The sequence below is a fragment of the Hemicordylus capensis genome, chromosome 10, assembly GCF_027244095.1.
Source record: "Hemicordylus capensis ecotype Gifberg chromosome 10, rHemCap1.1.pri, whole genome shotgun sequence".
NCBI classification, from domain to species: Eukaryota; Metazoa; Chordata; class Lepidosauria; order Squamata; family Cordylidae; genus Hemicordylus; species Hemicordylus capensis.
Window position 1 is genome coordinate 26,614,192 of NC_069666.1, and position 21,891 is coordinate 26,636,082.

General features: G+C 42.1%; 1 protein-coding gene across 4 annotated transcripts in view; it reads right to left on the minus strand.

Moving 5' to 3' along the window:
• The window catches only part of OTUD7A (OTU deubiquitinase 7A), a 151,387-nt gene that overhangs the window by 67,911 nt on the left and 61,585 nt on the right, over positions 1-21,891 (minus strand). For all 4 annotated transcript variants that reach the window (XM_053272691.1, XM_053272690.1, XM_053272689.1 and 1 more), the window contains exon 3: positions 11,312-11,466. In XM_053272691.1, coding sequence (XP_053128666.1) covers positions 11,312-11,396 — 85 coding nt within the window. In that variant the 5' untranslated portion in view covers positions 11,397-11,466. The remainder of the gene's footprint in view (positions 1-11,311; positions 11,467-21,891) is intronic.

Genomic DNA, 21,891 nt, shown 5'->3' on the forward strand with positions numbered 1-21,891 from the left:
GGGAGGGGGCATTTTAAAATCTTGTCTCTGGGCCCACTCCAACCTTGCTACGCCCCTGCTTCAGGCTAAACCTCAAAAAGCAGTTTATATTGAAATTATTACAACAGTATCCATCAATAAAACATGATAGAATTAAACATCAGAGGCAAGCAGCAGAAACACTTTTTTAGAAGCCAGATCTTTACATGCTGCACTTTTAAATCAGATTCTCTCTCCCTCTTACCCTCAGGGCCAAATATTTCTTCAGTAACCGGGAGTGCAGGTTTGGAAAGCAGGGGCCAGCTCAGCTCAGTCAGCTGATGGATGGCGAGCAGCTCACCAGATTATTTTGCCCTCTCTCTCCTCCCCTCAGGGTAAGACAGTCCATCAGTTGCTCTGGGGTGGCCGCGAGTTCTATCATAACTGGTAGGTTCAATCATAACTTCTTCAAACTCTGGTTAGCACCAACCATTCTTAGTACAGTGCAGATGTAAGAGTGTACCATGGTGAAGCTAACAAGGAAAGAGAGGAGAAGGATTTGTGCCAAAGAGGGGAGGGAGGATTGGCCAACCATGAAGTCACCCTCTGTTTCGAACCTTTATCAGAACACACGTCCATGCTGGACAAAGCTCACACTGATTTCTGCCTGCCATGCAGCTGTTAAAAATACAGAGCCTTAGTTAGGAAGGAAGGCAGCAACCTTAACTGCAAAGTTAGTATGAAGAAACAATCCCAGTCGCTGCAATGTGGCAGCAGCTGCCATTTGTACAACAGTGTTCTCTCCATTTCCTTTGCAGAACAGAGTTAACAGCCAAACAAGAGGCTGGCAAGGGGGAGACTGGTCTTGCTCACAAGCCCGGCATCATCAAGGCTGTAACCACAGTCTCAGAGACCTGTTACTTTTTTACAACGAGGGAGGTCATAATGTGCCAGCGGCCCACACTTCATCACGCATGCCAAGTACAGCACACCACTTGAGCTGCAGCTGCCCACAGTTGCACTTGCTGGAGCTCAAGGTGAGCCTTAGGACTGACACACCTAAGGCAAAGCCTCCCTCAGAGCCACACCTGTGTTCTGTACAATGTCTAGGCTGCCCTTGCCACTAGCTTCCCCTCCACCCCCCCCCCACAAATGAATCAGTAACCCTGCAAGCTAGATTTCGGTTTGTTTACAAGTATTAAAAATCAGGTGCAATGCAGACTGATTGTAAGCCCAAGGACAGAGGCACACAAATGCAATAAATCAAATAATCCAAGGAGTGAAATCTTAACACACGTGGCCTCCCCCACTGATGACACACGGTGGAAAGTTGGCAATAATCAAGCAGTACAGCACCAGGATATCCTGTCAGGGTTAGAAAAGGCACCAGCTCTGGGCCTCATTTAATACAGTAATGAGCCTTGTGAGAGTCTGCTAAAGTTGTGTAATCTTCATCAATTAACTGTTCTTGGCATCACATGCGGGATTAAAAGGGCTAGTCCTGAAAGCAGAGGAAATGTCACCATCTCGTACAGTGCTATTAAGAAATCCATCAGAGTGATTTCATTTGGCAAGTACCAAGCTGGTTTTATGATGGCCGAAGTGTACCTGGCGAAGGCACCTGATTGTACTTTTTCCAAGCATCATTGTCTTCCAGTGACATGACATGCTTTCAAAATATCAGTCCTGTCTTTTAGTCTTTCTTGTTTCAGTTCCTGGTTTTTAGTCTACTTATGAGATCACCCAGCGTTCTGTGTAGGTGTCTGTCTGTGGGTCTGTCCTCCTCTATCAACTTCGCAATGCCTGGACCAATATGAACCAAATTGGGTACAGTTGTAGGGACACATAGGGATGCCTCAGTGGTGCAGTTTGTGATGGTGTCATTCACCCCAATTCAAGATGGCAAATGCATGAATGTTTGAGGCGCAAGTGGGCTAACTTGTGGACTGTTAATTATTTGAACCAAATTTATTCCAGTTGCAGGGATGGTGAAAGGAAATTAGGCAGATTAGTTCTTACTAGAACAACTTTTTTCAATATGATGTCAGGAAACTACTATTTGGAAACTCATTAATATCATGGTACAGATGACCAATCTCCCAAAATACTGCTACAAAAATTTAATCATGGTGGATATTAACAAAATGTACACTGGTTCCCTATTGGTGGACATGTCCCAGACAAAATTTATTTATTCTATACATATGCTATACATATTCTATACATATTCTCCCATGAAATCTCTGCTGATACTATAAAGCCCAAACACGACAAGGTAAACATAGAAATCTTGAAATATTTTTCAAAATTTTAAAATAACCGAGTCCAATGCCTTCCAAATGTTGACAAAAAGTAATGGCTCGATTATGAACACTATGGTTGTATACCTTAATTTCTCCCTTTTGACACACTTACCCCCTTCCTTATAGGGAAATAAAAATTGGATTAACAGGGATGCTGGCAGCTGAGCCAGAAGAAATATGTTTAATTTGTAGCAAATCACTGTAGTGTTCTGCCCTATACTGTGTTTTCAGCGGCACAGAACTGAATGGGCATCATTTAATATTAGTGGCAAGATGAAAGACGACTTCAGGAAAAGGTTCAGGGAGACGGGAGTCAGACATGCTGTTTTTCTTTATCTTTTAAAGGAATCGCAGACTGTTCCAACAGAGGTATACATATTGCTGAACTCCAGTTCCTATTTACTGGTATGTGTGTATAATCTGTTTGTTGGGTCTATTCCATCTATTTTGCTATGGTCTGATGACTAAAAGCAAATTAAATCAATATGAATATGAACACTCCCTGTTCCTGTATGAATCAGTTGCAAGGGCGGCAATATCCAACTGGATTTGCATGCTAAACTACCACACAAAAATCTGTATAGAGCATCACATAGATATATGAATGTGCAAACTGTTAATATTTAGGTAACTCATTACTGATAGAGGGCAACATTCAGACAAGTTAGGAATTACTAAGCAGCACTGAAGCCAATGAGGCAAGTAAATCATGACTAATTTAAGTCCCATTGAAATTAATGGGATTTTATTTATTTTATTATTATTATTATTATTATTATTATTATTATTATTATTATTATTATTATTACTTGTTTACACAGTCAGACAGGTGTTATTGACTGGTTTGTTTTATCCAGACATCGAGTCCTTCCCAAGGACCTGTGATGGATGAATTTTATTGTCAGTTGTTATAGATATCGTCGCAGAATATAGGCTGTTCCCAGTAAAGCTGCTTTTTGTAATTGGCTGATGGTGATTTCTGTGGCCCCTATGGTGTTGAGGTGCTCTTCAAGGTCTTTTGGAACTGCACCCAGGGCGCCAATGACCACTGGGATTATTTTGGTCTTTTTCTGCCACAGCCTTTCAATTTCAATTTGTAGATCTTTGTATTTGGTGATTTTTTCTATTTCTTTTTCTTCTGTTCTGCTATCCCCTGGTATTGCTATGTCGATTATTTTCACTTGTTTTTCTTTCTTCTCGGCTACAGTTATATCTGGTGTATTGTGTGGCAGATGTTTGTCTGTTTGTAGTCGGAAGTCCCATAATATTTTTACATCTTCATTTTCTACAACTTTTTCAATTTTATGGTCCCACCAATGTTTGGCTACAGGTAGCTTGTATTTTTTGCAGATGTTCCAGTGTATCATCCCTGCTACCTTGTCATGCCTTTGTTTGTAGTCAGTCTGTGCGATCTTTTTACAACAGCTGATTAGGTGGTCCACTGTTTCATCTGCTTCTTTACAAAGGCGGCACTTGCTGTTCGTTGTGGATTTTTTGACTTTTGCTCTTATTGCATTTGTTCTTAGTACCTGTTCTTGTGCAGCCAGTATTAAACCCTCTGTTTCTTTCTTCAAGTTGCCATTCTTAAGCCATTGCCAGGTCTTGGTGATGTCTGATTTTCCACTTATATTGTGCAAATATTGACCATGCAGGGGCTTATTTCTCCATTTTTTCTGCTCGGTTCTTGACTTGTTCTTTCTTGTAGGCCTGCTTTCTTTCATTGGTGTTGAATAGTTTTACCTTATTGACCATTTGAAGTGCATCTTCTTCACTGTCCTTTATATATTCTGCAAGGCCTCTTTTCTCCTCCTCTACTGTTTGATGGACTTGCAGCATTCCTCTTCCACCTGAGCCGCGAGGGAGGTAGAGCCTATCTACATCACTGCGGGGGTGCAGAGCATGGTTGATGGTCATGATTTTCCTGGTCTTACGATCTAGCATCTCTAGCTCTGCCTGGGTCCAGTCTATTATTCCTGCAGTGTATCTGATAATAGGTATAGCCCAGGTGTTTATGGCTTGTATGGTGTTCCCACCATTGAGTTTGGACTTGAGGATTTTTCTAACTCTCCTGATGTATTCACTTCCAATTTTTCTTTTAACTTCAGCGTGTGCAATGTTATCAGCCTGGAGAATGCCCAAGTATTTGTAAGGTTCTTTCTCTTCCAGGTTCTTGATCTTCCTTCCATTGGGCAGTTCTATTCCTTCTGTTTTTGTTATTTTCCCTCTGTTCATTATTAATGCAGCACACTTGTCTAGTCCAAACTCCATTGCTATATCGCTACTGAATATACGGACAGTGTTTAGCAGTGATTCAATTTCTGACTGGGACTTTCCATACAACTTCAGATCGTCCATGTACAGCAGATGGTTGATTTGACTTGATGTTTTAGATGTTTGGTATCCGAGGCCTGTTTTGTTTAGTATTTGTGAAAGTGGGGTCATGGTGATTACAAACAACAGAGGGGATATTGAGTCCCCTTGGAAAATGCCTCTTCTAATGCTAACCTGTCCAAGTGCCTCGCCATTGATTGTTAACTGTGTACTCCACATGCTCATTGCTTTTTTAATAAATATCTGAATGTTTTTGCTGACACCAGTTGTTTCTAAACATATTAGTATCCATGTGTGAGGCAATGAATCGAAGGCTTTCTTGTAGTCAATCCATGCAACACTTAGATTTGTTTTTCTTCTCTTGCAGTTTTCTACAATCATTTTGTCAATCAGCAGCTGGTCTTTTGTGCCTCTGGTGTTCGGGCAATTTCCTTTCTGTTCAACTGGAAGCTGTTTGTTAGTTAATAAGTGTTCCATCACTTCATCTGCTATTATTCCAGTTAATAATTTGAACATGGTTGGCAGGCAGGTGATCGGTCTATAATTACTTGGAACTGCACCTTTTGCTGGGTCTTTCATGATGAGATGAGTTTTCCCAGTTATTAGCCATTGTTCAACATCACCGCCTTTCATAATGTGATTGTACTGTTTTGATAGTTGTTTATGAAGGCTTGTTAGGTGTTTAAGCCAAAAGCCATGCAGTTCATCGTCTCCTGGCGCAGTCCAATTTTTAATTTTCTTTGCTCTTTCACTTATTAATTCTGGTGTTATTATTAGATCTTGCATTTGTTGGTTACATTTTTTGACCTCTTTCATCCAGCCTACTTTTTTATTGTAATCTATTGGATTGTCCCATAATTCCCGTCAGAATTGCACTGTTTCTTCTTTATTTGGTGTTTCTAGGTTTCTTGCAGTTTCTCCTTCTATGCTTTGGTAGAAACGTCTCTGATTCGACTGGAATTGGAGATTCTGCCTGTGTTGTGTAATTCTGGCTTCATATCTGCTAATCTTCTTTGACACTGCTGTTATTTGCTGCTTTATTATTTCCAGGACTTCTCTAATTTTCCATGAATCTAGGTGGTATTTTTGGATCAGATACTGTATGGTGTTTTCATTCTTCAGCTTCTTGTCTTTCATATCTTTCAATTTACTAGCATCTGATCTAAGCCTGGAGATTTTATTTTCTAATCTAATCTTCCATTTAGGTGATGTACTGCTTTCTTTTTTGACAGGTCCACTGATCTTATATCCGAACTCTTGTGCTGTTATTGTTGCTGCACTGTACATTAGTTGGTTTGTTTCTTGCAAATTCTTGGTTGTTATTTCTGCAAGTGCAGCATTGACATCTTTTAATGCCTGAGCAAGTTGTTTTTTGGCTACTGTTTTTAGAGCTGGAAGTTGAACCCTGGTGGTTGTTTGGTTCATGTGCTCAGTTATTTTTTGCTTTAGTTCTTGTTGCTTTTCTGTTAAACGGCATTTGGGTTTTTGAGGTGAAGGCAAAGGGGAGGTTGCCTGGTTTTGATTTTGAAACAGTTCAGCAACAGTGGCATCCTCGATTTCCAACACCTCCTCCACCTGCACCTGAACAACTTCTTCAATTGGTGATAATTCTTCAACCATATCTTGAGCCTGTGTTGCTCTTTGCAGTTCTTCCAGCTCAACTCCTGTGAATACTTTATTTCTTATTATGAATCTTCTCTGGTCTGCTAGCCTTTGTTCTGTTATTTCTGTGTCTGGATGCTTCTCTTTCCAAATTTGGTACATTCTTTTAAAATAACCTCTTCTAGTTGGACTAGACTTGTAATAGCAGATCATTATTTACTTGTTGGCATTTTTCGTATTTTTTTTTCGGTTAAGCAACGTTTCTTCCAGTAACTTTGCTGTCTCCAGCCCTGGTTGCTCAACTGAAGATCCTGAGTCCTGTTGCCCACTTGCCACCAGATGTCCAGGGACTATAGCATCTGGCACGGTTGTTGTTGTTGTTGTTGTTGTTATTATTATTATTAATTCGATTTCTATACCGCCCTTCCAAAAATGGCTCAGGGCGGTTTACAAAGAGAAATAAAACAAATAAGATGGCTCCCTGTCCCCAAAGGGCTCACATTCTAAAAAGAAACATAAGACACACACCAGCAACAGTCACTGGAAGTACTGTGCTGGGGGTGGATAGGGCCAGTTACTCTCCCCCTGCTAAATAAGGAGAATCACCATGGTAAAAGGTGCCTCTTTGCCCAGTTAGCTTTATTAATTATTAAAACTTTTATACCGTCCTTCCAAAAGGCTCAGGGCGGTTTACATTAAAACACCATTAAAATCAGTTAATAATTAAAACAAAAATTACAAAGCATAAAACAATGATTAACAATCAAAGACATCATAAAACAACAATTAAATAATCAGAACAATTTAAAAACAAGTTTTAAAAAGCTGAGAAAGCCTGGTTGAAGAGATGTGTTTTCAGGTGTTTTCTGAAAATTGCCAGAGATGGGGAGGATCGTATCTCAGCAGGGAGTGCATTCCACAATCTCGGGGCAGCAGCTGAGAAGGCCCGTCTCTGTGTAGTCACCAAACGAGTTGGTGGCAACTGGAGACGGACCTCTTCAAGTGATCTCAATGGCCGGTGGGCTCATAGCGAAGAAGACGCTCTCTTAAATACCCAGAGCCTATACCATCTAGGGCTTTATAAGTTATAACTAGCACTTTGTATTTTGCCCGGAAACCTATTGGCAGCCAGTGTAACTCCATCAACAAAGGAGTAATGTGGTCTCTCCGAGATGACCCAGAGACCAACCTGGCTGCTGCATTCTGAACCAACTGAAATTTCCGGACTACGTACAAAGGCAGCCCCACATAGAGTGCATTACAGTAGTCCAGTCTGGAGGTTACCAACAAATGTACCACTGTTTTGAGGTCACTGATCTTGAGAAACGGGCGCAGCTGGCATATCAGCCGGAGCTGATAGAAAGCACCCCTGGCCACCGCCTCCACCTGAGAATCCAAGGAGAGACGTTGATCCAGAAGTACTCCCAGACTGCGAACCTGTTCCTTTTGGGGAAGTGTGACCCTGTCTAGAACAGGCAGATCAAAATCGTCTCTAGAGTTCCAACCCCGCACAATAAATTCCTCCATCTTACCTGGATTCAGCTTCAGTTTATTCTCCCTCATCCAGCCCATTATTGCTTCCAGACAGGCATTTAGGGAGGATATGCCATCTCCTGAAGAAGTTGACATGGAGAAGTAGATCTGGGTGTCATCGGCATACTGGTAACACCCAGCTCCAAATCCCCTGATGATCTCTCCCAGCGGTTTCATGTAGATGTTAAAAAGCATTGGAGAGAGTATGGAGCCTTGAGGAACACCATACTTAAGCTCAGATTTTGAAGAGCAACAATCTCCAATTGACACCATCTGGAATCTGTCTGAGAGGTAGGAGCGGAACCACTGTAAAACACTGCCTCCCACCCCCAACACCCTCAGACGTTCCAGAAGGATACTATGGTCGATAGTATCGAAAGCCGCCGAGAGATCCAAGAGGACCAACAGAGTCACACCTCCTCTGTCCATTGCCAATTGGAGATCATCCATCAGGCCGACCAAGGCAGTCTCCACCCCATAAGCCCACCTGAAAACCAGTTTGAAATGGGTCTAGATAATCAGTTTCCTCCAAGACCGCCCGGAGCTGAGAGGCCACCACCCTCTCAATTATCTTGCCCAGCCATGGGAGATTGGAAACTGGCCTGTAGTTGCTCAACTCTGAGGGATCTAACGCAGGCTTCTTTAGAAGAGGTCTAATAATTGCCTCCTTAAGACAAGGAGGCATCCTGCCCTCCCTCAGAGAAGCATTTATGATTTCTACCAAGCCACCTACAATAGCCTCCCTGCTAGATAGAACAAGCCATGTTGGACAAGGATCAAGAGGACAAGTGGTAGGCCTCACCACTCCAAGCAGCTTGTCCACATCATCAGGAGTCAAATTGAAATTGATCCAGTCGAATCGTATAAGAGGAGTTGTCGGACACCTCCAGTTCAGACATCAAATTAATTGTGGAGTCTCCATCTAGGTCGGCCCAAATCCGAGAGATTTTGTCTGCGAAAAATTCATTAAACACACCACAGCGGGTAACTGATGCTTCCAAATTCTGGTTCAAGGGAGAGGGAGCAGATACTAGTCCCCTCACAATGCTGAACAACTCTGCCGGACGTGAACTCGCAGAGGCAATACGGGCAGAGAAGAACCGCTTCTTTGCCACACGTATCGCCTGAGCATAGATCTTTAAGTTTTTCTCCACTTGCGCTCCAGTCACCTACCTTGCCGCTTCAGCCCATGTAGATCTTCCGTATACCAAGGGGCCAATTTTGAAGCAGGTCGGAGGGGACGCTTAGGAGCAATCATGTCTACTGCCCTGGTGAGCAAGTTGTTCCAGTTCTCAACCAGGGCATCAACAGGATCACCAGCAGAGCCAACATTAAATCCCTCCAAGGCCTCTTGGAATCCTACCGGATCCAGTAACCTCTTCGGGCGGACCATTCTAATAGGCCCCTCGCCCCTGCGAAAGTGGAAAGCAGTTGTAAGTCCAACCTTAACCAGATGGTGGTCCATCCATGACAATGGGGAGATCATAGGAGTCCCCACCCATGGAACACCACCCTGATCAGAATAAAAGACCAAATCAAGCGTGTGACCTGCAATATGCGTCGATCCAGAGACCGCTTGAGATAGGCCCATAGTCGTCATGACCACTATGAACTCCTGAGCTTCCCCGGACAAATTGGTCCCAAAATGAACATTGAAGTCCCCCAGCACCAAAAGTCTGGGAGACTCCAACGCAAGTTCCGCGACCAAGTCCGTGAGCTCAGAAAGGGATTCCATTGGGCAGCGGGGTGATCGGTACATCAACAGAAGTCCCAATCTATCTCTGGTCCCCAAACTCAAGTACACACATTCGATATGGTCCGATACCCTAACAGGGACCCTGGTAAGGGAGATGTTATCCTTATAGACCACAGCCACTCCACCTCCCCGCCCACATCCCTTCACCTGCTCCTCTACAGAATATCCTGGCGGGAGAAGCTGGGACCAAACTAGACCACTAGCCTCCCCCAACCAAGTCTCAGTAATACACATCAGGTCGGCTCCTTCATCCATGATCAAATCATGGATGAGTTCTGATTTATTTTGGACCGACCTGGCATTGCAGAGGAGCAAGTTAAGGTTATGTGGGATGTTGGCAGTGCTCCCCGAGGTCAAAGAGCTGGCAGGACAGCCGGAGAGGGGGACAGCTATTAGATTTCTTACTACCCTTTCCCTGGAACAGCCCGCTGACCTGCAAGTGTTTCTTCTTCTATTCCCCACCACCAATTAGTCATGATTTACTTAATCTGCATTGCTTAATCTGGATGCTGCCAATACATGCAATGTATCAGAGGTCTGTTGAGAGTCCTTACTCTCTCCTACCACCCTGCACTACCAAGGCTCCCTGGTAAACTAATTTAGAGTTGGGGCTAGTCATGCCAGCTTTACCACTATTACTAAACTCTTTAAATACACATATACTATAAATAAAAAGCTACAATCACCTGCCGATTCTCTTGCTGGACTGTGAGAATCATCAACAGCATTATTTACCATAGATCAGAGATTACTGATCCAGGCTGACTGAATTTCAATTTCGTGGCAGCTCCCATACATATAAAGTTTTGCCAGTATCTTAATCAGTCAAGAATCTGAAGTTAAAAGAACTTTTCCTTAACCTCAAGGATGGAATAGATAACTTAAGTTAATTAGTAAGAAATGCTAAATTTACAATAAATAACAGAAGATGATTTTAAAAAACAAGATGTTGTATGTATAGTTTAAAATACTTGCCCAAAAGATGACTGAATGAGATGGGCACTTGCTCTTACTTGACTGGTAATTGAAGAACATTTAGTAACCATGGAGGCCAAAAGTTCTGGCCTGTATCCCAGTAAAAGGGAAGGATCAGGAGTACAGGAGGAGGCTCGCTTATCTAGCCAGCATAATGTCAGCCAACTGAAAACTGAAAGTGACGCCTTAAGGCTTTGACTCTGAACATATAGGGAAAGCATCTGGAAATTAACTTGGGATCTAAAGTGATGCAGATGTTTGGAACAATAATCTAGGAGAGCCTAGATTGTTTTCTTTGTGGGAAGCGGCTGCTGAAGGGTTATCATGACAAAGGGTAGCAACAAACCTTCATTAAACCTAAAATACAAGTTTTCAGTAGGAGAATACACATATTTTAGCGTGCAGTGCTGAAAGTTGCACGCAGGTGCAACACATGGCATTTGGGTACCTGAAGTCAAACGGCACACCACTTCCCACTGAGGAAGGTGGTGCAGAACCCAACTTGCACAAGTTCTCTTGCACAAGCCTCAATGCAATGAACAGGACTGGCCGGTCAGACACTGCACACAAATACGACCCACCCATCAAGTTTTCTAAGGAAATATTACTGGAATGCAAAGCTACACCATCAAACATCCCACAATGTCCTCAAAGTGGCGGGGGGAGGGGACCAGCATCCTTCCTGACCCCCATGGTTCACCAGAATCAAAATGAAAAGCTACTTCATAAATCTGTTCAAATCTCATGTTGGTCCACATTAAGGAAAATCCTATATTGCAGGATTAAGAGTACAACAACGCAGAATGTTTCACAGAGAATGAACTGGAGAGAAAAATATTAGCTTTGAGCTTACCTTCTAGCAAGTCTCTTGCCAGACCAGGTTCTGCCCCAGTGGACCGAACAAAGTCTGACAGGACCGCGTCCATATCAAGAGTCATGTGATCATGTAGAAGTGCTGCTATCTGTGCAGCACCAGCAGGATTGGACGGTAGGCTACAAGACGTCCATCTACGAAGAGAGAGAAATAAAATAATTCTATCAATAAAGCTCTTGAGAGGTGCCAAAAGTTTATTTCCTAAGCTTGGCATACAGAAAAAGAAAAGCTGAAGGTTGTGATTTTGAAAACTAGCTCTGGACAGTTGCTATGGTTATTCCATTGTTAGTTGACTCAGAAACCCAGTTTTGCCAAAACCAAACCCTTCATCCACGCGTTCTATACTTTCTGCCCCACTATACCTTTACTGATTCTTTCTATATACTCCTTTAATTCTTTCCAAGCCTCTGCAAAAATAAATCTCCACAATCAGTAGCCATAGGCAGGCACGGTCTGATTTAAAACAAGGGAGTTTAAGATGAAAGGAAGTGTGAGTGTGGGGTTAGAAGCAAACCAATGTCGCAATCAGAGCTCTATTATGAGCTGCATGTGCTCTCTATGCTAAGGAAAGCCAAATTTTGCAAGTACGTTATTAAGTAATGGCATAGAGGAGTGCATATTTCACACCAATAGCATTATTCTCTGAGATACAGGGTTTTCTAAAAATGGAAGCCTTTTAGCATAATGACTATGAGAGAGGAACAAGGTGCACTCAAGCCCCACTCCTGACCACAGAAAATTTGCCCAGCTACTCCTCTGGTTCTTAAGGTACCACCAATCTCTGCTCAACTGTTTCCAAACTTTCCCATAAACAAAGGCCTAGAGATAGGCTTCAAAGAAATGAAAGATGAACACTATCAGGTTGCCCAAGTTCTTTGCCAGATGCATGATTCCATACATGCATAATTCCATACCTGAGGGGAACACACACACTTTTGGCTTTACACACAGCCTCATTTAAAAACACACACACCACAATGCTGACTAATACAGGGCAAGCTTTTTTAATAGTTTTAATTTTACCAGCGTGCAATGCTGATAGTATTGTTTTGTAAACCGCCCAGAATAAAACATAGAATAAAATAGTGTATAATTAGGACAATTATCAGTGTGGTTACAGAGAATATGAGCTGCAAGCCAGGAATTCACCCATTTAGATCTCAACTCAGCCTTAAACTTACTAGATGGCCTTGGCAACCCTGGCTCTGTCTCAACGCTCTCTCTGCAGTTCTGAGATAATGATACCACCTCACAGAATCATCATAAGAAGTATTATGTATGTAACACACCATATAGATTGATGATGATGATGATGATGATGATGATGATGATGAAGAACCTAAAATTGCTGGGTACTGCACAAAAATTAAACAAAATCAGGCCTTGCCCACAGGCTTGCAAAATTATATTATATTATATTATTTATTTATTTATTATATTTGTCTCATCCATGCCTGGATGTTCTGCTTAAATTGGTTTCCAAGATTTTTTCCACCTCCTCAGAAGTGGAAGTAGTATCACATGTTGTAGAATTCTCTGTTGTAGAATTACTACTACTTTTCTCACCGGGCCTCCCTGGATTACTACTTTTCTTCCTCAGAAGCAACAGGTGATATCTGTTTTGCCAGGAAAGGCAGATTCATCCGCCTTCTATAGTGTCAGTCAAAAGAAGAATGAGAAATACAATGCAACTGCCAAACTGCTGCTTCTCATTTTAAAAAAGCAAGCTGACTGTCCACATTGACAAATTCCAATTTGAAACGAGAGTCTTGAAGACCCAATCAATGGGTTGGGTACAGTGACCTTCTCTTCAGGGTTGTATCTCTGGTCTTCCTGTTTTATGCCCATTGTTGCATCACAATCAAACTCAGGAGCTGCACAATGATGTGTTGGTGCATGATAGCCACGACTTTTCGCTTTTCCATTAAGTGCACCCAATGAGGGCAAACAAAAGTGGAAGATGTCCAAGGTAAGACTGCTTCATTTGCTTGAAAATCACCTTCAGATGTTGAGAGCAACATCTTTAACCTGCTGATTCTAGTCCTGCTCTCATTAGGCAACAGAGAGCAAATCCACTCCTATGTAACAGCCATTTAGATATCTGAAGACAACTATCATATCTCTCCTTAGTCTTCTCTTCTCTAGGCTAAATATACACAATTCCTACTAGGATTTGGTTTCCAGAACTGATAGGCCAATAAACAGGTTTCTGAAAGTACAGGCTTCTGATATTATCTCTGATGCAGAAATAAACTTGTCTATAGCAATTTTCTCCCGCACAGCAAACTAGTATAACATTGTACTTGTGCGAGGCACATGAAGAATTTAAATGAAAATATAGGAAATCAAGCATACAACCCTTCTATTTGCCTAAGATGCACAGATCATAATAAAAGAGGTTATTGCACACATGGTGTAGTATTTAAAATAGCCAGTTAACTGCATAATACATTACAGGTGAAACTTGGAAAATTAGAATATCGTGCAAAAGTCCATTAATTTCAGTAATGCAAATTAAAAGGTGAAACTGATATATGAGACAGACGCATTACATGCAAAGCGAGATAAGTCAAGCCTTAATTTGTTATAATTGTGATGATCATGGCGTACAGCTCATGAAAACCCCAAATCCACAATCCCAGAAAATTAGAATATTACATGGAACCAAGAAGACAAGGATTGAAGAATAGAACAATATCGGACCTCTGAAAAGTATAAGCATAAATATGTATTCAGTACTTGGTTTGGGTCCCTTTTGCAGCAATTACTGCCTCAATGCGGCGTGGCATGGATGCTATCAGCCTGTGGCACTGATGAGGTATTATGGAAGACCAGGATGCTTCATTAGTGGCCTTCAGCTCTTCTGCATTGTTTGGTCTCATGTCTCTCATCCTTCTCTTGGCAATGCCCCATAGAATCTCTATGGGGTCAGGTCAGGCGAGTTTGCTGGCCAATCAAGCACAGTACACTGTATACTTTTCAGAGGTCCAATATTGTTCTATTCTACAATCCTTGTCTTCTTGGTTCCATGTAATATTCTAATTTTCTGGGAGTGTGGATTTGGGGTTTTCATGAGCTGTAAGCCATGATCATCACAATTATAACAAATTAAGGCTTGACTTATCTCACTTTGCATGTAATGCATCTGTCTCATATATCAGTTTCACCTTTTAATTTGCATTACTGAAATTAATGGACTTTTGCACGATATTCTAATTTTCTGAGTTTCACCTGTATGTGCACGAAGTCGTTCTGAAGAGGTATTTTATGTATTATATGTTTTTCTATGTAAACAGCTTTGGGAACTTTTGTTGAAAAGCTGTATATAAATATTTGTCATATTCATATTGTCAGTTATCCAGTTGCTGAGAAAAGCAACAATCATACCAGTGACTCATTGGCACAGGGGCCAGTGTGTAGGTAGCAAGTGGAACTAACAGTCATAGCTGAGGAAATGCAAATATATTCTTGTTTCCATGATAATGGAAGCTGGAAAGCAGCAGCAACTGATTTATTCTGGAGGCTGGAGTGTTTGGTTTTTTGCACAGATACTACTTACACACAGACACTCACTCTTAAATACATGTCTTTCCCTGCTCCACAACCTGACTCTAGAAGGTATTGGTAAGAAGGAACAGTATAGCTTAGCCTAGAGAAATGAGATAATCCTGTCAAATTTCAGAACACAGAAGTGAAAAGAACATTCATCTAAACTCTAGTGAGGATGGGGATCATCCAAAGATGGCATCCTATTAATCTAGGTCTCTGGTATTCTCTTTCCCAGGAATTTAGAAGGGTCATAAGAACATAAGAACAGCCCTGCTGGATCAGGCCCAAGGAAGCCCATCTAGTCCAGCATCCTGTTTCGCACAGTGGCCCACCAAATGCCGCTGGAAGCCACAGGCAGGAGTTGAGGGCATGCCCTCTCTCCTGCGTTACTCCCCTGCAACTGGTACTCAGTCATCCTGCCTCTGAGGCTGGAGGTGGCCTCTAGCCCTCCAACTAGTAGCCAAAGGAAGGCTACTAGTCGCCAAAGAGCCTCTGGATGGGGCAGTTTATAAATGTAAGCAAGGAAGGAAGGAATGGGTGTGAGAGACATGGAGCCTGATGGCAACCTAATGCTGGCTCCATAAAGGAACATGGGGGAGGGGGAGTCTTAGTCGGCAACTTGCAACTTCTGAAAAAAGTAGGGCAATATTGGAAAAAATAAGTGATAGTGATGCAAGTCTGGTCTAAATAAGATTTTAAGTCCCAGCTTTTTAATAATAAGAATCATTCTGATTCCAAAATGCTCAGGAAAATGTAAAGGTAAAGGTAAAAGTGTGCTGTCGAGTCGGTGTCGACTCCTGGAGACCACAGAGCCCTGTGGTTGTCTTCTCTACCCAAATCTCTCTAAAATGCTCAGCCCTTCCCTTGTTCCTTTTTATTTTCTCACTCTTACATTCTTACCTTCTTGTATATAAGCTTCATTATCTCTTGAAATTAAGAAAGAAGAATTAATTAATGATTGGAAAGAGTGCATCAAGTTTTATGTTAATATAGAATATTTTGAATGTATATACAGTTCAATATATATTATAAATAAGGTGTGTGTGTTTTAATTGTTAAATTGGAAGTTGAGCACCCATACTTTTCATCGGTTTTACAGTATACACCAATTGCCTTAAAACTGTTAAGAATACTTGTAGACATAGAAGTCTCATATGATTCCTCCCAATTCATCAATATGCATTTTGAAATACTGTGCTTAAACTGAAATAGTGTTTTGGATGAGATCTGGTTCTCTTGCAGCCTGGTCACAACGTCTCTAGTTGTAAATAAGTCCTACTGATTTCCAAGGGACTTACTTCCAAGCAAGCCTCTTCAGGGCTGAAGCCTTACTTCCCCATTCTTGGATAAGATGAATTCTTGGATACAGTGACCTAAAATGACACTAGCAAGTTTTTCCACAAGTTGACTTCATTGGCCACAACCCAACAAAAGGTAGGCTTCAGTCTACTGGAACCGGAGCGTTGGACTGGGACCATTATCCTTTAATCAAGGTACCTCTGAAGCAGTTGTCAAACCAAAAATTCTGCCAATAGCTATTAATGATTATTTATTTATACCTATGTTGCTTTTCAGTTGGGACTGGCTCCCAAAGCAGCTTACAGTATAAATCAACAAAACGCTACCACATATGAGATACAATTTTTAAAAGGTACACTATATAATGGGAAGCTGCTTATGGGAGTTCTCTTCTGGTCCTTGGCAGCTGACATCATAGGCCAGGTTCCAGGTCCTTTCCACCAAACGGAGGAGCCTGGCAGTAAAGATGCCAAGTCACAAGAGCAGTCCCTCTACTGCTCTGCAAGGTCTGCTCATTCTGATGCTGAAACCCAGATTCTAGGCTCTTGCTGCTAGTAGGAAAAGGCAGAAAGGGCTGTAGGGGTTGGCTGGTGGGAGCCCCTCATGGCTTCCACCATGAGCCCCTCATGGCTCATTTGTAGCTAAAGGAGGTGTAATGTACAGCAGGAATATACCTCAGGATACCTGATGCTGGCGTCAAACAGCATTGGAAAGGATTTATGCCCTGCTTGTCAGGAGCCGTGGACATTGGGCTGGTAGCTGTAGGAGGTTTCAGTAGCCTGAAAGGTGACTGAATAAGATTTTCAGTGCTCAGGGCAGGACTTTGGTGCTTTGCATAGCTTCGCACAGCCTGGTGCAACTCCCAAATTTCAATTTACATCACAAAGGTTTGGTGCAGGAACTGCCACCAGTCCAAATATTTTTGAACTGTATATAAAACTGGACAATGGGATGATGTAGATAAACAAAACAAGGATATACACAAGATAAAAATAGGATTAAATGATTAAAACAATTATGATATACAACCATTTAAAATTAATTAAAAGTCTGAGTAAACAGGTGCATCTTTAAGATACTTTTTTTTTAACAGCCAGAGATAGAGAAACACTGATTTTAACAGGGTGTGCATTCCAGAGCTTCTTCTATGTGGTTTAAAATTTTATCCGCAAGAATGCATTCCATCAACTCACCCGGGATGGACATGAAGCTAACCAGCCTATAATTTCCTGGATTTCTCCTAGATGCCTTTTTGAAAATTGGTGGCTACTTTCCAGTCCTCTGGCACAGAGCCTGTTTGTAGTGACAAGTTGCATATTTTTGCTAAAAGATCAGCAATTTCACATGTGAGTTATTTTAGAACTCTTGGGCGGATGCCATCTGGCCCTGGTGACTGGTTCATTTGTTGATTTTTCAAGACAGTTTAGAACAGAGATCCTCAATGTTGGGCCCCCAGATGTTATTGGACTTCAACTCCCATAATCCCCAACCAAAGGCCACTGGGGCTTGGGATTATGGGAGTTGAAGTCCACTAACATCTGGGGGACCAACACTGAGGATCCCTGGTTTAGAAGATCATCTCTCATCACCTCTATCTGACTCAGTTCTTCGGCTTCCATCCCTGAGAAGTTCAGTTCAGGAGTGAATATACACTCAGTAACCTCTACCGTGAAAACAGATGCAAAGAACTCATTCTGCAATCGCCATATCCTCCTTGATCATCCCTTTCATTCCCTCATCATCTAACTATCCAACCGCTTCCCTTGCAGGTCTCCTGCTTCTGATGCATTTGACGAAGTTTTTATTAACCCCCTTGACATTTTTAGCGGTATGTTCCTCAAACTCTCTTTTCACATCCTTTATTGTCTTCTTGCATTTCTTTTGCTAGAGTTTGTGTTCCTTTCTGTTCTCTTCATTTAGGCAGGACTTCCATTTTATGAAGGAAATCTTCTTGTCTTTTATAGCTCCCTTCGCTCTCCTGCTGGTTGGCTTACCTTTGTAGGCCCCGGGCAGAAGAGGTCCCCATGGCTGGTAGACACAAAGGAAGACATATAAAGGGAAATCATTCATCACATGAAAAGTATTGTCTGGGAGGACAATGCCTGCAATACTACCAGGAGGGAAGGAACCCTGAGAAAGAGCTCCAGCAGACCATGCTGGGAACTAGTGAGAGGAACCTACAAAAGAAGGGAGATTTGCTAGATGGCGGCTACAACCTTGCTGTTACAAATAAACACAACTCTTGCTTGGCAAGCCCTCATCTGGTCCCAGTCTGTCCTTCTGGTTCATCCTCCCACAACACATCTGATGCTGAGCTGCCCCCTTAAGGTGGTGATCCTGACTGTTTCTTTTGTACCTTGCCTTTTATGTTCCCTGTTGGGAGCAGAAAAACATCCAACAAATAAATATAGCATCATCAAACAGCCACTAACTTGCAATATGGATCTTCCCTAGTGCAACTGCAGCCGCGTCAGGCAAGAGATACACGCTTGTTTATCCAGTTAACCTCTGCACCACAATCCACATTAATGATGTTAATTAGGACAGTGACATCCTAATTTAGAGAATGAGATAAGAAGAGGCTATCGAAGATGAGTGATGAAAGCCTTGAAGATGTCAGATATTTCATATATCGGACTCAACTTGTGGTAAATTATAGTGATAAATTTGAAATATATACATGCAGAACTGGAATACTGTGCATTATGCAGACATATGTCTGGGGTAGGAAGACGTCATTTAAATAATTTTTAAAAATCAACGTGTCAGCAGTCTGTAAATACCTAAACAGATATTTACCACTTTTGCCCCCCTATAAGGAGCTCTTAAAATTTCCATTTTTAGGTTTTAATTTTTCAGTTTCTTGCCTGCTTACCAGGAGTAAGAGCAAATGTACATTACTAGAAGAGTAGGTTCCCAAGATCTCAAAAAGTAAATAAGGACACTGGGAAATGAAAGCGGGACAGGATTGAACATAGTAGCATACCGGTATAAAATAAATCCAGTCTTTTTATTTACTTACTTATTTATTTAAGCATGTTTGTCTACTGCCCACTACCAAAGTCTCTAGGCAGTCTACAGCAATAAAAGCAAGCCAAGAAATGTTAACAATTAAAACATATAAAAAGATCAAATTAAAATACCCATTAAAAACAACCAGATAGCTAAAAAGGCTGAAGAGATGCGTTTCCTAAAAGTCAACAGGGAGGGTTCAGCTGAAATCTCAGCAGGAAGTGCGTTCCACAGCTCTGGGGCAACTACAGAGAAGGATCTCCTTTGAGTTGTCACTAGACAACCCAGCGACACCCTCAGATGAACTTCCCTGAAGATCTTAATAGGCAGTGGGGTTCATAATGAAGAAAGTGTTCTCTTAAATACCATGGGTCCAAGCCATTAAGGATTTTATAGGTAATAACCAGCACTCTGTATTTTGCCTGGAAACCTATTGATAGCCCGTGTAGTTCTACAACTGGAGTAATATGGTCTCTTCCAGGACATCCCGGAGTCCAGTCTGGCAGCAGTATTGTGCACCAATTGCAGTTTCTGGACTACATACAAAGGCAGACCCATGTAGAGTACATTGCAGTAGTCAAGCTTGGAGGTTACCAGCATGTGCACCACTATCTTAATGTCACTCACTTCCAGGAAAGAGCATAGTTGGAAAACCATCTGAAGCTGACAGAAAGCATTCCTGGCCACCACATCAGAGAGAGGATTGGGTCCAGAAGTACTCCCAAACTGTGAACCTGTTCCTTCTGGGGGAGTGCAACCCAACCCAGAACCAACAGATCTATCCTAATTCTGGAACTGCAGCTTTCTACAATGAGCACTTCTGTCTTGTTTGGATTCAGTCTCAGTTTGTTATCCCTTATCCAGCCCATTTCTGCCTCGAGGCAGGCATTTAGGGAAATTATGCCGTTGCTTGATGCCGCTGACATGGAGAAATAGATTTGGTGTAATTAGAGTACTGATGATACCCCGTACTAAATCCCCTGATGATCTCTCGCAGCATTTTCATGTAGATCTTAAAAAGCATTGTAGACAAGATGGAGCCCCGAGGGACACCATACAAAATCTCTCACTTGGTAGAACAGAGCAATCTCCAAGCAAAACCTTCTGAAATTTACCCAAGAGGTATGAGAGGAACCACTGCAAAGCAGTGCCCCCTACGCCCATTCTTCTCAGGAGATCCAGAAGGATACCATGGTTGATGGTATCAAAAGCTGCTGAGAGATCCAAAAGGACCAACAAAGTCACACTCCATCTATCAATTCCCCTTTGGAGATCAGGCTGACCAAAGCAGTCTCCACCCAATAATCTGCCAGAAATCCAGTCTGAAATGGGTCTAGATAATCTGTTTCATCCAAGACTGCCTGGAGTTGAGAGGCTGCCACCTTCTCAAGCACCTTGGCCAACTATGGGAGATTGGAGACAGGCCTATAATTGCCTAACTCTGAGGGATCAAGCATAGGCTTCTTTAAAAGAGGTTTAATAATTGCCTCCTTTAAGCAAGGAGGCATCCTATCTTCCCTCAGATAAGCATTTATGATCTCAACCCGGAATCTTATTACCTTATTCCTGGGACATCCTTCTTTCCCTGTAGCTCCAAGGGAAGAAAGGATATACCAGGAATAGCATCATAATTCCCTTGTTTCATTTCCCAGGACTCCATTTATGCATACACCAAACATTGCTGGGGAGTGTGTGTCATGGGTGGGCCAACCAGTCCGTCTTTCCTATCCAAATGTCTACCTCTTCTCCAAATGGGGTGTTGATCTGGTGGGAAATACTTGTGCAATTGGCCTAACTCAGCTTCAGACCTCCTGCAGATGTTGGCCTTCAACTCCCATAAACCCTGGCTATTGACCACTGTGGTTGGGGATTGTGGGAGCTCAAAAACAGCTGGGGGGACTAAGTTAAGCAGGCCTGGACTAGCCAATATGGTAGTGAAACTCACACATCCTCCCCAGTAGGAATTCATGTGAAAGAGAGGTTTCCTGACTAGGCAGGTCCAGCTGCCTCATAATAGAGATAAAGTGGTGGAAGCATATGAATGGGGTGTGTGGGGTGTGTGAATTTAGATTAGAAGGTCTGTCGGAACTGAAGGATGGTGGCAGGTAGGCTTGATACAGGGTGTACGTCTAGGAACGGCATGATTGTACCTAAGAAGGTTACTAGCCCACCATGCAGGGGAGGGGCAGAACATCTAGTAAGTTTAGAAAAGGAACTGTTTCTTAAGCTACCACACAACACAGCATTTGCAAAGCAGGCTATAAGGGCCAGATTAGCGATAGAATGTGTTAAAGGGAAGAATTTAAGTATAAAAGGGGGGGAAACTAACAAGGAAGGAATATGTGAGTCACTATGACGTTGGAAATTCTGCATGAAGACTGTTTATTCAAACTGATCAAACAAAGCACCGCCTACACCATCCAGTGACTACACCACTTTGCTGCTAGTAGTAATTCTAACTATTAGCACTTGCCCTGCTACTCTCAATGTGGCACTTTATCCAGAGGTTCTTCTTGACATATAATGAACCCCTTCAAAGCAAGAGAGAGCATGAGTTTAAACAACAATTGGATGGTTGATGTTAACTATGTTTGATTTTAAAAGACTTGAACATTTCTTGTCTGGTTTTGTCTCAGAAGTCTCTTCTGTTCCCAGTCTGGGTAAATTTAGTGAAGTTCTGTGCCCATCAACAGAATGTA